The sequence below is a fragment of the Dipteris shenzhenensis genome, chromosome 9 (assembly GCF_047967505.1).
Source record: "Dipteris shenzhenensis isolate YYH24624 ecotype China chromosome 9, Dip_SZ_1.0, whole genome shotgun sequence".
Lineage (NCBI taxonomy): Eukaryota > Viridiplantae > Streptophyta > Polypodiopsida > Gleicheniales > Dipteridaceae > Dipteris > Dipteris shenzhenensis.
The window spans coordinates 31392537-31409919 of NC_141604.1; the positions used below are offsets into that span (position 1 = coordinate 31392537).

Genomic DNA, 17383 nt, shown 5'->3' on the forward strand with positions numbered 1-17383 from the left:
AGAGTCTTTAAACGAGATGGCTTGATCATTTTGTTGAGTGTTTGGAATTTTGACAGGAAACACCAGAGGCATGTGGTACTTATTCCTTGAATGTTCATATGTGCTTCCCACAATGACATAATTCTTGCATGAAACCATGATTTGGTGGTCCTGAGATGGCCTATACTATACCCATTTCTGTTTGCTAGCTTCTTATGTAGACCTAGTCTCCAAGCCAGTCAGGAAATGGAATGTGTTTGGGGGATGCTCTTGTGCTGGTTATGATGCACGATGTTCTAGAGGTGTTATTGCTTTCTGTGTAGACGATGTGGAAGCCTTTCTTCAGGAGAAAAATATGGCCAAGCTCTTGAATTATTCAAGTACTGGAGATTTGCATTAAATTTGTCCAATATTCTGGAAATGGTCTTCTCAGATAGGCAGGTGAATATGCGAGCATTCAATGATCTGTGATTCTAGATTTTATATCTGATGACAAGGTGCACCAAGTAGCCCTTTATCAGATATGATGTACCCAGATGAGAGATCATGCAGCGTGATGTGGAACAGCAGATTCAATTGGGCAATCTCTCCAAGCAAGATTTTGATTTGAGTTGTACAATTGCCTCATATGATCTATCTCACGCCATTTTGTACTTAATACTCCATATGTTGAGCTTTAAGAGCTTGTGGGGAGGCCCAATGTGTCAAACATAGCCATCAAGAATTTCCTGTTTTCTCAATGCCATGATGGATATAGAGGAATGGAGGGAAGGCAGGGGTACGTAACTGCTACACTTAGATAAATTTTTACATGGCATGAGGGTTTGCCAGAGGAGCAGTCTGCTCAAGAAATATGGCATGAGGGTTTGCCAGAGGAGCAGTCTGCTCAAGAAATTGCTAAGCATGCAACTGATTCAGCTCATGGACGGACTGGGGAGCAAAAAATTGAATTTTACATCTAATTCAACATCTGCAACTATATAAACATAGGTCCTGAATGCATATTCAAATGAAAAAAGGGAATCTTAATGAGACGACGGCAAGGATGCATCAAAATCTCACCCCTTAGGATGATAATGAGCGAGGGTTGCAAAGGGTTTGAAGCAGAGGGCACAAGGATATACATGCTTCAACTCATCAGAGTAGAGTGCTGGGAAGGATGTCCAAAGGAAGGAGTGTCCTTACGTCGAGAATGAACAAGGGTGGTCATTCCTGTGAGAGACTATGCATGAGTCTGGTATCCATGAGGATGAAGATGTGCCAGATACAAACCATAAGAAAGGAACACTGGAGACTTAAGAGATGGGATAGTAGTCATGAGGTCAGAAAGGTGCTGCGTGAGAAAGAAACAAGAGGTATGCTGATAGTCTCTGCTAAGAAGGCTAAGGATGCAGCCCAGGTTGGAAATTGAATCTTATGGGGTGCCTACAAAGCTCTCACACAGCAGAATAAGAGGTAAAGTGAATGTTGGTTCTACTGAACCAAAAGCCAAGCTACAGAGGTTTTCCATTGTCTTGTGTAACATTAGAGGGTGCTGCAGTAAGGAAAAGCAAATCGATTCTCTAGAACCTAGCAATAGCACTGCTGTGCGGCTGCACCCTGCTCCCGAGCTGCTGCTCCTCCTCCCTCGCCATAGCCATCTCCTCCTTCCGCCGTCTTCCTCCGCCTCCATTTCCCATACCTTCTCCGTCTCCTCTGTCTCATCCCACCCTCTCCCCCTCCACCTCCCGCCTTCTCCTCCTATGCCTCCTGCCCTCTCTGCCTTCGCCTCCCGCCACCTTCTCCTCTTCCCCCGTCTTCTTCCTCCGTCTCCGTCTCCCCCGTCCTCCCGTCATCTCGCCCTCCCTCCACCTTCTCCGCCCGCCTCCAGCTCCTCCTCCCGCCGCCGCCTCCATGTCCTCCTCCTGCCTCTATCTTCCCCGCTGCCTCCTCCCCTGCCTCCATCGTCCCCCCCTTCTCCCTTGCCTCCATCTCCTCCCCCTGCCATCTTGCTTCACCCCCCGGTCCCCTTCATCTTCCTCCCCTACCTCCCCTGTCCTTCTCCGCCTGCTTTCTTTTGGAGTTTTTTTTCCCTTTTGCTGCCCCTCCTTTTTCTTTTCTCCATTTTTTCGCCCCGCCTCTTTCTTCAAGGGATCTCCCTAGCCTTTTTTGGGGTGAGGTAGCTTCGCTGCCCACCGTCTAGGTGGCTTTGTTCCCTTCCTCGCAGCGAGAGTTTTTGTGCTTCTTCGGAGAAAGAAAATCTTGGTGGTGACCCTTGGTCTAGCCAAGGAGGATTGACCCCGGCGATCCCATTGCAATAAGGAAAAGTTTTTGGAGGTAGTCCCACTTCAGGTCAACTATTCCTTGATGTCCCGCATCCTCAAAGACCAAGAGCCTTCGAATGTCCGGGAAGCCCTCTCTCAAACCCACTGGAAGCAGGCCATGGAACTGGAGTTGGATTCCATTGAGCGGAATGGGACTTGGGAGTTAGTACCCCGCCCACAACGACATTCCGTCATTGGTGTCAAATGGGTTTACAAGACCAAGTATTCCTCTAATGGAACTGTGGATAAGCACAAAGCCCGACTTGTTGCCAAAGGATACTCTCAGCATCCTAGGATTGATTATAATGACACGTTTGCTCCTACTGCTAGGATGGCCACTCTTCGGACAGTACTAGCAGTTGCAACTCATGAGCAGTGGCCCATCTATCAGATGGATGTTAAATCTGCGTTTCTCAATGGTGATTTGAAAGAAGAGATCTATGTGGAGCAATTGCTAGGTTTACCAAGTGATCTATGACGAGCTGAGAGGGGTTGTTAGAGTTCATCTCCTGTCTCCTTGAGTGAGGGCCTTGGTTGTGGGTTTGCCCGCCCATGTGAGGGAGTGTCAAGGACATTGTTGTGGGTTTGCCCGCCCCAAAGAGGTAGAGGGGGTTCACAATGGAGGTCTACATGTTCATGGCCCTTGTCATGGCTGTCTGCCCCTGTTTCGAGGTCACGAAGGGGCTGCCATCTGTTCGGAGCAGTGCGGGGGTTTGCAAGCCTATCCTGGGCCTGTTAGAGGCACGCAGGGGGCACCGGTCCTTGGTTTGTGGGCCTTTTGGCCGCCCAATAGCTGACCCCATAGCCGACCTGCTAGTCGGCCTGTACAGGCAAGGGTCAGGTCATTTAGTCTGTCACCTTCCCCACCTTAGTCGGTTGTCTGGGGCAAGGGGTGACCCTATAAATAGGCCCCCCCCTGTTTTCATCTCAGCTCACACTTGGGGCGGTCACTAGTGGAGGGTTTTTCTCCAGCAGTAGAGGACGTTTATCCTGAGATCCTGTGCAACTTTCTCTTGTTCTCCTGCTCTCTCTTGTGACTGTTTGCTGTTTCCTCTCCGTTGTTGCTCCGCAGCACTGCACTTCTCACACTTGCAGCCCCGGAATGGGGGTTCGATCAGCGTTGTGGGCTCCCAAACACATCCAGTTTGGCGATTCCAGTTTGCCTTCACAAGGTTGGAGAAGTGGACCCCAGGGGTAGTTGATGCTATGATGGGGAATTAGATCTCACGCATTATGGACGATTGGATGGGTCCACTGGGACTAGATCTTTGGCACGCCCATGGTGCTGAATTGAACTTCCAGTTGAGCTTCACGTGGGAGAAACCAATCTATGGTTTGACAGTAGGGGTTATCAAATTGCCGCCTGAGGCAAGGATTGTTCCGGCACACTACTAGCCACTCTAGAAGTGTCGTGAAATGTTCGGAGTGGACGTCTCCTTCATGTTGCAGTGAGCACGAAAAAATGGAATAGAGCCGGTGTCCACCCTGGTATGCCCTTGGACGAACATGGAGGACTACTCGCCCTCCAAACCTCCCTCAAAGTCGCAAAAGGCAATTTTCTGGAAGAAGCACCTACCCACAGGCGAGCCTTGTTTCTTGCTTCCTTGTCCTCATGAGTTGGACCATAGTGAGTTAAAACGTGCACGGGCTCCACGACCATGCACGTAGTCAGCCGCAGTACCTGATCCTTCAGCAAGAGTTGCAGATGGTAGTGGTAGGGCGAGCAATGGATTTCCTTTTAATACAGGAGCACATGTTCTCAGCATTAGACATCCGACGTCGCCATCACCTTCTTCCCGAGAGAGGCTCAGAGGTGTGCTCTCTTGCCGTAGGATGGAGCGGAGGGGTTTGCATCTTGGTCTCCCAGGCGGTGGCCCCAGAGGTCTACGATCAGGGTGAGATTATCGGGCAATTTGGATGGGATTCAGGATGGGAGAGTCCAAGATAGGGATCTTGAATGTATATGCCCCGGCGTGCAGACAGCACCGTCCGGCCTTTTGGAGGAGGCTGATAGAGTGTCTGCTAGATGTTGATTCCTGGATCGTTGGAGGAGACTTCAACAACCTTGAGTTTGGGGAGGACAAGCAGGGGGGTGCCTCCTTTTCCGAGATTCCAGTAGTAGAGCAGAGCACATGGGAGCAGTTCATCTTCACGATCAGTGGGGCCGAGGCCTGTGGAGAGAGCTAGAGTTCAGCAGGATTCATGGCAGCCTTCTCTTCTCATTCGGCGAGAGGTGACATGATGGATTGCTTGAGAGGCTAGATCGCTTTTACGTTGGTGACTGGGCACTCCACAGAGGTGGCTCTACAGGGATTCTAGCCAGCACCACGATGTCAGACCACTCTCTAGTAGTCTTATCTTACGCCTAGAGCATCCTTGTGGTGGTCTTCCCCAAAAGGGGGTCCGCATTCTAGAGGACCTAGTGCAGGATGAGGAGGTTCGGCTGGTTATTGTAGAGATTGGGCAGTAGCTAGAGTCAGCACCGTGTGAGGGCTGGGCTTTGTGGGTGGTAGATGCGATTCAGAGGAGTAGCGAGGAGTTGCAGTCTCATGAGGGCTCTTCAGGAGCGCGAGCGTGCACTACGACAAGACCTCGCCTCCATTGAGAGGCCAAGGCTCAAGGAACAGGATCAGGATCCCGGTGGCTCAGTGATAGATTTGGGAGTGCGCGCCTTGGGCTCCAAGACACGGAGGTTCGGCGAGTTGAGTTTTCCTACCACTCCACCCGGGCCTATTGAGTTCAACAGGGGGATCGGATGACGAAGTAGTTTTTTAGACCATTGGGCCTCGATCAGCAGGCACGCAACTATAGCGATTATGGGATCCGCAGGGTATCTTGCATACTGATCCACATGAGATTTTAGAGATGACCACGGATTTCTACAGCCAGCTGTTTCAAGGGGAGAGGGTGACTCCAGCTTGCCTTGTGGCCCATGAGTTAGTTTTGGGACCATGTTTCGACAATAGTCTTGAGGGAGTTGTGCAAGAGGCTAGAGGAGCCTTTCATGGATGAGGAGCTTTCAAGGCCCTCCCAACCGAGAAGTGCCCTGGCGAAGATGGTTTGACTCTGGCCTTCTTTCGTAACCTCTAGGAGATCATTGCCAGCCCTTTCCGCTCAGCTTGCCAGGATATTTTCCACACGGGTTCCCTTCCTTAGTCCCTGAGCAAGGGGTGGATTTGTTTGATCCCTGTTGGACATCGCATACAAGATCCTAGCGAAGTCTTGAGTTTGCGGTTGTGGCTTCACCTCACCAACATTATCCATGATACACAGACTGGCTTTGTACAGGAGCACAACATCCTGGACAACATTTTCATGTTCTGGGAGGCAGTGGATTGGGCCAGGGAGGAGTCATAGCCTATGGCCATCCTTTTCTTGGATTTTGAGAAGGCTTACGACAAGGTGGAGTGGTTTTCCTGGAGGGCACTATGCAGAGGTTGGCTGCCCACGGAGGCTTGCCCATAGGCCCATGGTTGGGGCAGGTGCAGGTGGAGGGGCAGTGTCACTGTTGCTCTATTGGTGTTTTGGAGACGATCCCTCACTGCCTTTGGAGTTGTCGTAGCGCAGAGAGGATCTAGATGGGAAGCCTTAGGATTATGACACGCATGCAGTGCCTTGAGAGGGACTACACTTGGGGGATGGTGGCCTGGTTGACTGAGGGAGGTCACGCGTTCTAGATTGATGAGGTCTCTCCAGCTTACCAGATACAAGGTCAGAGCATTCATAGGATAGAGCTCCATGAGGTGGTCCCTCCTGATAGCCGGGATCCTCATTCCCCTCCGGAGGATAGTGTGTGGGAGGCAATAGCCGGTATCATGGTGTGGAACATTTGGGACGCTCACTATAGTCTGGTGGGGTGAGCATCCGGTTCCACCCTCGGCTACCTTGGTCGCCATCTAGCAGGACATCATCTACACCCTGCGCTCCGCCTAGGAGCGTGGGACCTCGGGCTCTAGGGCGACTATCACAAGGCGCACACGTTTCTGCAAGGCTTGGCCTGCAGGAGTTTTCTACATATTCACTCTGCGAGGGATTCGCTGGTTGTATAGTCCCCCCACTTGCTTGTTAGCCCCTATACCAGAGATTCCCTAGGCAGTGAGCTGGGTTATCTGGAACAGGCTGGTTTTTCTTCTTTCAGCCTTTGGTTTTTTCTATACTCAGCACCTTTGGGGCTGCTGTTTTGCATGAAGTTTTTCAAGCATTAAGAGAAGGTCCCTTTCTTTGCAAAAAAAAGGAAAAAAGGAAAAGCAAATTGGTTGTGTAAGGTTCATGTTGATAAACAAATCTGATGTATTACTGCTCCAAGAAAACATGTGTGACAACAATGATTATTTTTGGAAAGGTTTGCATGCTTGTGGATATTCGTCGTTATTGTCCTATGAGGGGAAGAGGAGGCACCACATTACTGGTAAAGGAGGGTGTTAATGCTTGCCATTGACCGCAAGGTGTTGAGGTTTCATGTAATCTCGGTGTATGTTCCCAATGACTAGAGAAAGGGCTGAGTTATGGGCCAATTGTATAAACAAGGTTAATGTGGTAGGCTGGATCAATTTATGGAGGAATCTGGGAAATGGTGTGAGCTACTGGATGCCTTGGATCTCAATAGATTATGCCAAGAGAGTTCGTGCTTTTCGGATTCAACTAAGACAAGGCTTATGATAGAGAATAGTCAAGGCTGTTGGGTAATCTTCCATTCTTGAGTGAAGTTTGGAGATATGAGATAAGATAATTTGTAAGGCAGGTTGCCTTCTTGCCCATTGATATTTGCATTTAAGGCTTTGATCAAAATATAGGTGGAGAATGGAGACACTGAAGGAGTTATGCTTCCCTTGGGCAAGCAAATAATGCTGCAACTTTTGTAGAAGATCACGATAATATTGTTGATTGCAGAAAAGGAGAAAATTGTGGCTTTGAACTGTGATCAGATACCTATGTGCCCCATTAAGTATCTGGCAAAGAAAGGTTTCTTTGGTTCTTGAATAAGAGGAGACCGTGGTGGCACTGGAAGGCAATAGAATGGAATCTTTGGGTTTTATCTACTGCCGCAGTCACACATTCCATCTCCTTTCCTATAAAACAGAGTCCAATTCACACTTTCCACCAAAGGCACAATATTATAACTTACAGATGAATTGTGAACACACTTGACACCCCCAATATTTTAGTAACAAATCAATGAATAATCATGACAAAAACTTTATAGTCTTTTGTTCCTATAAGCTAAAAGTGGAGTTCCTATAAGCTGAAGGTGGAGTGAGTACTAAGTTTATTTGTCTCTCTCAAGAGCTTCACTAGGTTGCAATATGTGCAATGAAACCTTAGGCAAGGGTATGTTTCGTAGCTCAAAAGATTTGCCATATCGTGTAATGTCAAAGATTGAACAATAATTAGGACCATCAGAAAGTGCTGCTACCGTTACATTCGTTGCATTCATGAGGGGATTTTGCTTTTAGCATTACACAGATTTCATAATTTTTAATATAATCAAAAATTCTTGTTGCAAGTTGGCCAATGAAATAATGAATTTCTTGCCACCATGGCACATTGGTTGGCCATGTGAGCTCTGGCCTTTGGGATTGCTTTAAACCATTCAAGTAATTGCCATACGATAAATGGAGGCTCCTACAGTTTTTGTGCCTTAAATGCAAGTATGTTGCACATATGCAAACGTATACATATGTGTGCGTATGCATGCTTTGCATAGATTCATGTGTGGTGTGTGCACACGTGTACGTGAAAACATTTTGTTGCGCTTGTTGGATTAAAGATATAGGGAATGGTTACATTACACCCACTTGGTGGAAGGAGGTTTCAGTTTTTCAAAACATTCCACTAGGTTGATGTATAAAAAAGAGAAGAAAGAAAGGAAAGAGAAACACAAAAGTTTTATCATAAGTGCTGGTTGCTTTCTACATGGACACTCTCCACAAATCATCCCAAGATGGAAATATTTTGCCCAGCTTGTTGTTAGGTCCTAGTGCATATGCCTACGTTGCCTCTTACGAGAATAGCAAAACCAAGTTTTCAAACACAAATGGAAAAGCTTTCATAAATCCCGTGTTTTTTAAAATCATTTTCATACATCACTGTAAATCATTGCAAATAGGACAATAATTGCAACACGCGTGACTGAAACACATGCACAAATCCCCTTTAGAACAAAGGGATTACTACACAACAGAAGTGCATAGTACACAGGTAGAGGGGTCCTCCTCCTCCCCTCCCCCACAAAACAGGAATCTTTATAGATCACGAGGTAAGCCTGTCTGAGGAGGCAGATGATTGAAGTATAGGACAAATGATTAGACTATGGAGTACAGACTTTACAACTGATTTGTTGCAAGGATTTGCATGCAGGGAGAGATAGGGCACAAACTTGAAGAGTTCTAGAGAAAATTACAATTCAGAACATTTTGCTGCTTAGAGTGAACCTTGCCATTTTGGGAGTAGGATTCACAAATTATGGTTTTCACTGCTTTTAATAGATCAGGGCATTTTTCAGGGGCTACAAAAGTAAACTCAAAGGTGCATCCATAAAAGCAGAGACGAAAGGAATTTCTTTATATTCACCTTCAATGATTATTTACTACCTCACAATCATCAGTTTCAACATCCTTTTTCTTGAACTCTCCTTTCTGCGATAGATATAGCTTCTCTGCCTCTGGCATGGACTGAAATACTGCATTAAGCTTCAAGTTGATCTCCTCAAGGCTTTTAATCACTCCATCATTTGTAAACAACCCCCGAGTGACCAATTGAATAGTTTCCCAACTCTCAACTAGAGGCAGCAGAATTATAACCACTGACCCAATGGTTCCCCAGGCAATTGCAATGATTGCCCAGAAGGTAAAATACCCAGAGCTGAATACCTTGGCTGGCAGTGACAACAACGGCCACAGGACAACAATCACAAGAGTAAATACCAGACCCCATCTTATAATCCACGACTTAGCCTTATTCAATCTTTGATCACTGAGCTCATCCATGGGGACATCGATCTTATCAACCTCCACCATGGTCAAGTTTCTAGTTGTGTCCCAATTAAAATTCTGTGGTTGTAAGAAGCTCAACACTGCATGAATAGCACCTCCCACAAGAATCGATACCAGATTGCCTGCTAACATTGGAGCGTTCCTGCCAGTTGTATCAAGATTGACTCGTCCGTATTCAGCTTTTGTTACTGAGATCCAAGTAATGATTCCAGCAAGACAGCCTAGGATTGTTCCAGCTATTGCTCCTTTTGCATTGGCCTTGCTCCATAACAGGAGAAAAGCTACAGGCATTACGGCTGACCCAATCATCACACCCATGGCCAAGTACATCCATCCTAAAGATACCCCTGCCTTGTTGAGAATCACCGCCAGCACCCCCATGAAACATCCAAATAGAAGAACCACACAACGTGATACTTTGAGGATCTGCTTGCCATTGGCGTTGGGGTTGATGTATGTGCGGTAGATGTCGTACGTACACAGTGAAGAAACAGCAATCAATTCAGAGGAGCCTGCAGATGTCACAGCCCTGCAGTCATGAAAAATAATTAATCTCTCTCTCTCTCTCTCTCTCTCTCTCTTTCAGATACCAGCGAATGCCAGCAGACTGCTCTATTACAATTTAACTGGTAAAAATTTCCTCCAAACAGTTTTAGTGCTCAGTCAAAGTAACATCTCAGGGATGGATGAGACCAAAACATACATGAAGAGCATAGTCAATAGAAGCACTGCTCCCCCTTTTCCCATTAGGGCAGTTGCAGTTGCAGGAGGCACCAGCCCATAGCCGGCTTCACTTGCTGTAAGTGGGAGATCAAGAGCGAGTGCTCCCAAGCCAAGGGATGTTGCCAGGGAAAAAGGAACAGCAAACCACACCAGACCACCCAGCAAATACCCTTTGTGTGTAGATGACGGTCGAGCTGCAATGGCACTGACCCAGTATCCCTGAAATGGTAAGCGATTGGAGACATGAAGTGAGCCTCTCTTCCATGTGCGCACTCATATATGCACACCACACACCTCACAGAGGGAAAGCTATGAAAATGGTTTCTTACATGAACTCGTACTTGTAGGTAGAGGTAGTACTGTTTACTTAAATGGAAATGATTACGCTGATGGCAGCAAGATTCAAAAACTTTTTACCAATCAAAGCGAGTGAAGGATTGGTTTAGAATAAATTACATTGTCAACAAAAACTGTGCCAAAATTTCCAATGATGTTGATGATGCCAAATATAAGACCACCTGAACTTAGCATGGTAAGGTATGAGCCACCATAATTCCCACTCACTGGACCACATGCCTGCCCTGTATGTGAGGCGGGCTCAGAGCAATTCCGGGATTTGCTGGTGATTTCAGAGAGTTTCTTATACACTTCTCCAGGACTGCCTAATTTGCTACTTGATGTGTATACCAAATATACAAATATTACCAGCACCACATGAACTGTCCAACCAAAAAGTTTCAAGGTTAGTAACTTTGCAAAGACTCTTCTACAGTGAATCAAAGAGAGACCAGAAAGAAAGGTGGCAGACTTGCAAAGTAACATTGTGTCCTTATGCGGGATATCACAAGCAGAAAAACATGGCTTGTGCTTGAGCTCGCAATCATGTAGAGGAAAAAGGGGCCAAGGGTCAGTCCAAGCTGTGCGCAGTTTTTTGGCAACATAGAACCGTATGGATAATTTCTTTGATGAAGCTGTTCAAAGAAGGGTGATTTAAGCTACAGATGAAAAGACAAAAACAAACATAATAGGAAGTCACTCCAAAGTCCACCTCTCAGTAACTTCTAGCTGACATGAATAATCCCAGGATTACTACTTAGAACAGCTTTGGCTCCAATTGCTTTAGCCCATATATCATTAATATGTTAAATTTACCAAGCAATCTATATCAAGAAGCTTACCAACTACTGAATGTATATAGCTGGCCAGAAAAGTAGCTTTCAAACCACCAGCAAGGGTATACACGATCACCCCGAGAGGTATAAGGAAGCTTGCAGCGTATAAGTCAACTCCAGTTAACGCTTTAACCACAGCGGACCCCCCTAGAAGAAGCATCGCAGTCACTATAATGTTGGTCATGAGGCAGAAAGTGAGAAAGACCATGTGCGCCGCAAAACCCCACCTGCACCACAATATAATATTGGTTTCAGAGACTGGAAACAAACTGATTTCTGCCAGATTTCGCAAGCTGCTGACTGCTGATACAGTGTTTCAAAATGTGCGCGGACCTGGCTTTCACGATTTCACACACTGTGTGCGCTGCTGGTGCCTTCCTCTTTATCTCGATGGCCATAATTCCAAACAGGAGGACCTGAAAGACAACTTGTTAAATTAGGTCCTTTTCCTTTGAAATCACGTGTATAACTCTGGCTTTTCTTGTTGACGCAAGCCGTTTCGATACCTGAATAGTAGCCCCGCTGGCATACCAGAAAGGGCCGCTGACGCCATATTCCCAGGCAACGTTCGAACTTTGCAAAATTGTGGCCGCCCAAGTCCACTGGCAAAGTGGCGAGCATCACCCAGATGAGAATGAACGAAGCGTAAAAGTACACCTTTCCAAGATACAGCTTTGAATTGTTGAGAAGCATACCTGTGACACAATGACGCTAGCGATAAGGCCGGTCTTGATGTTTCTACCTGCCGTATTGAACCATTCAGACGTGTGTTTAGCTCCAACATAACGTTTTTCTAGCCAAACCTGCACATTGTAAAGATGCGCGGAAGCTATGAATGGCAAATTTGAATGGATGATGCGATATCATCGCTCCCGAGAGATTGATTATTTGATTGCACATCATAACGGAAAGAGCAAAAAGCAGCGCAGCTGTATACCAGGAAAGAAGTGAAGACAGCAAAAAACGCGCCGAATCCGAGAATGATGCCGTAGCCCACACCCTGACCAAGAAGGGCGTGGCCACCAAAAAAACTGTTTTGTTTCACGCACAAGCCGTCTTGCAGAGTGTAATACTGAGGGCAGCTGGTTGTGGCCATTGCTGAGGTTATTTGGATTGGGCAGCCAAAAGCTCGGATGGCTGCTCAGTGTACAGGCTATTTTGGAGCAGACAAGCGAGCATGCAGCCGGAGAATTGATGAGCTACAGGCTACGAAAGCAGACAAGCAGAGCGGTGAGGACGTGAAATTCTAGATGGATCAGCTACCTGAAGATCGACGGAAGCTGAGCCAGCAAAGTAAGCTGTATAGGGAGGAGCGGGTGGGCTGGCAGTGCAGCACTCTACAGAGAGGAGCTGGGATGAAATCGAGGGAAGATGTGGGAATCTCCGCCGGCGGCTATTGCAGCGGGAGCGATCAGAGCGTGATTCTCATCGGAGGAAACAAGTCGAGGAAGGGGAGAGGGAGGGGATAAAGGAAAGGGATGCAGCGACTCGAAGGGGGGAGGGGAAGGGGCAAAGGGAAAAGGGGCGCCATAGCCAGAGAGGTGTGATGAAGATCGCCATAGCCATAGCCACAGCAACAGCAACAGCAGCAGCAGCAAAAGCTAAAAAAGGCTCAGAAAGTCGTCTCTCTCGTTTTGGAGCTTCAAAGCTTGTTTTTCGGCTAGATTCCCTTCCCGAATATTCCGTATATCCCGTATCTCCTTAGATCCCCCCTATGGAATCTATGTTCTTGCAGCATTTTTCGCTCCAATATCACTACTTTGGCTAGAATTTTGCAATTTTTTTCACAATCGAGTGAATGTTTTGTACACTTGTAAATGAAAATGTCGCCGTTCATTTTGTGTATATAGTTTGGTTCGCTGTTTATACTTTACGGGTTTTACGTCCACGCGTTCGATGGAATCACCCCATCCCCAATACTTTGCTAGACCTCACGACCAAGTGCAAGGACTACTGATTGATGATGGGGGAAGCCCACATCTCGTTGGATGGGTGCCACCGATGGCAAGTTTTTGGCCACAGTTTCGTCGTAATTTGATTTTTTTAATAAAACAAGATCCTTGCAATGAACCCCCAAATGGGCTAGTACAGGGCTATTAGTTAGAACTCTGAGCTAAGATAGAGCAGGTTGTGGGTTTGAAACTTGCCTATGAATGGTTGGGAGATTAAATACTTAATAGAAGTTCTAAAGCCCACCTTATGGACTTAGCCATCGTGATCAATGGCCTAGATTAGGCGACCTTAGTGGGTTGTTGATCAAGATAAATGCCATTGTTATCTTGGTTCCGAGAAAACAAATGTCACCTCCTTGAGCACCTCTGCAAACTTGTCTATTCCTCTTAACAATCAATTTTAGGGCTTTATAAGGTACTAGTAATATTGTGGGGTAACCAATATACTATCTTACATTAGGCTGCATGAGACATGACAATAACATTATTAATTACTTATTGATGTGAAACATGATCTACATACATGTTGATTGGCACTTTTACACTTACATATCATGCACGTGATATGTTCCAAAGCATTAACTTTAAAAAAAATAAACACGTGATATGTTCCAAAGCATTAACTTAAAAAAAAAGAAATCCCCACTCACCTTTACATTTAGTACACATTGAAATTACAACCATTCTCTTTCCATGTTCGATGTGGCCCCTAAAAGGCAAGTAGCATTCCTCCCACAAATGAAAGAGCCCCATACGTAGCCTCGTATTCCCTTCACTCAAAGAAGAAAAAATAATAAATATAACAACTCGCTATTTAAGTTTTGTGAGCCTGGATCTATCTAGATAGTACGTCATGGAATAGACCCCGTCCCTTGTGCGAAGCATTATTGACCTCTGTTTGGTGTAATATGATCTAGCAAGGCCTAAAGTCCTTAAAAAGTGGCACACACCGTACTGGTGATGACAAGGTGTAGAGGAAAAGTCTTTGGAAAAGGTCAATTTCTAGGAAACTTGGCCATTCAAGTTTGAAAAAAATGAGCTAATAAGATTTATACCAATGATGAATTTAAATTTCTTGCAATAGACCTATATTTAAATCTTCCATAACTTTCCTTGAACATAGATTATCGGACCATACACACTTAGATAGACAAGTATCACAACACATTATACCTAATATTTAATACACACTTACACTAACCATCCACACATATAGCATGCACACATAATTTACCATGGATTTATATCTATAGATGGCTACATAATTATATCTATCTTTGGTACATAAATATACCTACAGTCTCTATTAGAGATAGATATGAATCCATCCCTATAAACATGCATAGAAATTTAGATACCATACAGGTGTCAAAAGAAATATTAGAGTACTATGGGGCATACATATATGTGTACACAAATAGCCACATGCTTAGTCATGTACACATAGACACATGTACATCCATGTGTACATACACATATGCACATATGCGCACACACATGTAATTAGGCACATGCACATACGTATGTACGTACACGCATGCATGCACATGTACGTATGGACATGCATACATATGTACATGCATGCCTGCACATGTACGTATGCACACACATGTATGTGCTTACTCATGTGCAACATTCACACATAAGATACATGCATTTGTACACACATGCACTTCTCTCTCTCTCTCTCTCTCTCTCTCTCTCTAAATTGGTGAAATCCATTTGTCCTTCACACACACACATCCCCTCACCTTGATCTCCCCACAATTGAAGTAGGTACTAACATTTGAGATGACCTTGGTGATGTTTGATGTCTTTAGGCACTTCTCATGAAAGAATGGCCTAAGCTGAAAAGGCATTATCTAAATATGAGACAATTTTTTGCATTAGATGTTATGCATTGTTATGTACCATCTTTTGCATTGATATTTAATTCTTTAATAATTCTTGAATACTTTGACAGAGAAGCGTAATGGTACTCCATCAAGATTATAGGTATATAATACCTTCAAAAAAGATTACAAGAATACTTCCTAACTATTATCTATAAAAGGATTATGATATCTCCCATAACACTTTATTAGAGGAGTATAAGGGTTTTTCCTTATTACCCTAAGGGTAGGATAAGACATAATAGTACAATGGACGTCCCCTCACCACATAACCATTTTTAATGAAAGAATTGGAGGGTAAATAGTATAAGATGGCCAACAGAAGTGTTTGACAAGGTAACTACTGTTTGGTAGTTCCATGTAAAATGAGTCGGTGGTAAACTGGTAGTGATACCCAACCTTGGTTTTAATGATGTAATGACTGAAGGACAAAAAGTGGATGGGACCATTTTATTGCCATTCTTGAAAAATTAAGAAGAGATAGTGGTACTGATCCAGGCAAGAACTAAGGCATTGATTAGATATGATATCACAATGTACTCGAGGGATAGTGGGAGAATAAGTTGGCCATGTGGCAGATAGAGTCTCCAAAGAAAATAAGTTTTAGAAAATTAAATTATACTTTACTTTCCCTTAAGAGTCCCACCATTGGGAGATAAGACAAAAGGACTTGAGATACAGGGCTGCTTTACAAAGATAATGGCAAATCAGTTTGAGGTAGCCTAGCGGGGGGCAAGAGGACTGCACAATGCTTACTCTCAGTGCAATGCAACAAATTCCTAGCTTAGAGGGACTTGGCACACAACTCAAAGATTTGCATGGCTTTCAACGCACTGGTTGAGCTAGAGATGGGGTCCTCTCATGTTTTCCTTACATGCACCTTTTGCTCGACCCTATGTCTAGTAATGTTGAGCAGATTGTCTCCTCGTCCTATGTAGCTGCTTTTACTGCTTTCCCTTTTCATATCAATGACCAAATATCTTTGATTGTTGCTTGCCTAGGGTTGCCTCTTTGAAGAAAAGTTATATCACAATTAGATGTCTAGCTATGGAGCTTGAGATTAAGAGCTAAAGGCCCTTTCCTAGGTAGCATGGACTTTCTTTCTATTGCTATATGTTTCATTACCTGACCTACTTAAGCTCTTCAAAATACCATGATCTTTACTTAGGAATTTGATTCTATAAGTTTCAGGCCCTGGGGTGTTGAGATCATATTTCCAACTTGTCTATATTGATAGCTGTAAGACCTTAACATTGCTTTCACAGAAAAGAGTCCCCTTCTTTATTTCTTAGCACTTTGCGGTTTTCACACTCAAATTATGTTTCCGTGTTGTTCTTTATAGACAACATATTGAAGAATGGCTAAAATGAAAAGAGTATGGTTGTAACAAATCTATCGGGAGCAGAAGAGGCCTTGTGCCCCTAGAGTGGATATAGACACACCTGTTGCTCCATCATACTTATTGTTGGTGCATTTCATTGCACTCGTTGTTGCTGATCTCCTACATGACCATGGGGTTATTATCCCACTCAATGATCTACAATCATCCGTGGTAGATTTTGTCTCAACTCCCAATGGGTCTTGTGTGCTCTCGTCTTTTCATCTCCTTGGTTGTTCCTTTCTTAGCAACAACTCCATCTTCTATTGTAAAGTCCTTAATAAAAAAGATAGCATATGGAGATTCTTGGCTGAACTTCGACCAAATTTAGTTACAATTAGTTGCAAAGCAAGGTATATTAGAAACATTGAAGCAAAGACAATATTCTCATTAGGAGCCATAGCCCAAGGTTTTTTCTGTTAGTGGCTTACACATTTCAGAGAACGCATGGATTGTTGCCAACATAGAAATTTAATCTTCACGACATCCTGCTTGCTTTTAGCTCATAACTTGCTTCTAAGCTTGGGAATGGATTGCTGACTCGGAGAACTATGTTGGTTGAACACTCTCCCTATGACTGTAGACTAGCCAAACATTGAAACATTTTCCTTGGATATGTAAATGTAGCATGATTTAGTGGCATTCTTAATGTATGCTTATATTTGAGGAAACCGTGAGAAGGCCCCCATCTCTAGCTCAACCACTACTTTGTTTTATCAAATTAAAAATCATGCAGATCTTTAAGGTGTATTAGTAGGTCCCTTCGAGCCAAGAATTTGTTACATTGCACTACGAGTGAGCATTATGCAGTCCTTCACACCCCCCTTCAGGCTACCTCACACTGCTTTGCCATTACCTTCATAAAGCAACCCTGTGTCTCAATTCCTTTTGTCTTATCTCCCAATGGTTGGAATCTAAGAGAGAAGTAAAGTATAATTTAATTTTCTAAAACTTATTTTCTTTCAAGACTCATACATCTCTCTATCCACTAC

At 44.6% G+C, this 17383-nt stretch overlaps 1 protein-coding gene across 1 annotated transcript; it reads right to left on the reverse strand.

The window, feature by feature from the left end:
• Positions 1 to 8343: 8343 nt before the first annotated feature.
• Positions 8344 to 12766, reverse strand: DUR3 (urea-proton symporter DEGRADATION OF UREA 3 (DUR3)). Its single transcript, XM_087379403.1, has 8 exons — positions 12107 to 12766; positions 11865 to 11972; positions 11676 to 11771; positions 11503 to 11585; positions 11176 to 11396; positions 10454 to 10716; positions 9978 to 10216; positions 8344 to 9803 (listed from the first exon to the last, which is right to left on the reverse strand). The coding sequence occupies exons 1-8, from the start codon at positions 12263 to 12265 to the stop codon at positions 8855 to 8857; spliced, it is 2118 nt and encodes a 705-aa protein (XP_087235529.1). The 5' UTR covers positions 12266 to 12766; the 3' UTR covers positions 8344 to 8854.
• Between the last annotated feature and the right edge of the window lie 4617 nt (positions 12767 to 17383).

What these genes read in the sequence shown, in the direction of transcription:
- DUR3 (XM_087379403.1), bottom strand. Translation starts at nt 12,265, where the DNA reads ATGGCCACAACCAGCTGCCCTCAGTATTACACTCTGCAAGACGGCTTG. An exon ending in CTGTCTTCACTTCTTTCCTG is followed by an intron (nt 11,973 to 12,106) that starts GTATACAGCTGC and finishes TACAATGTGCAG; the next exon opens with GTTTGGCTAGAAAAACGTTA. An exon ending in CCAGCGGGGCTACTATTCAG is followed by an intron (nt 11,586 to 11,675) that starts GTATCGAAACGG and finishes GTTGTCTTTCAG; the next exon opens with GTCCTCCTGTTTGGAATTAT.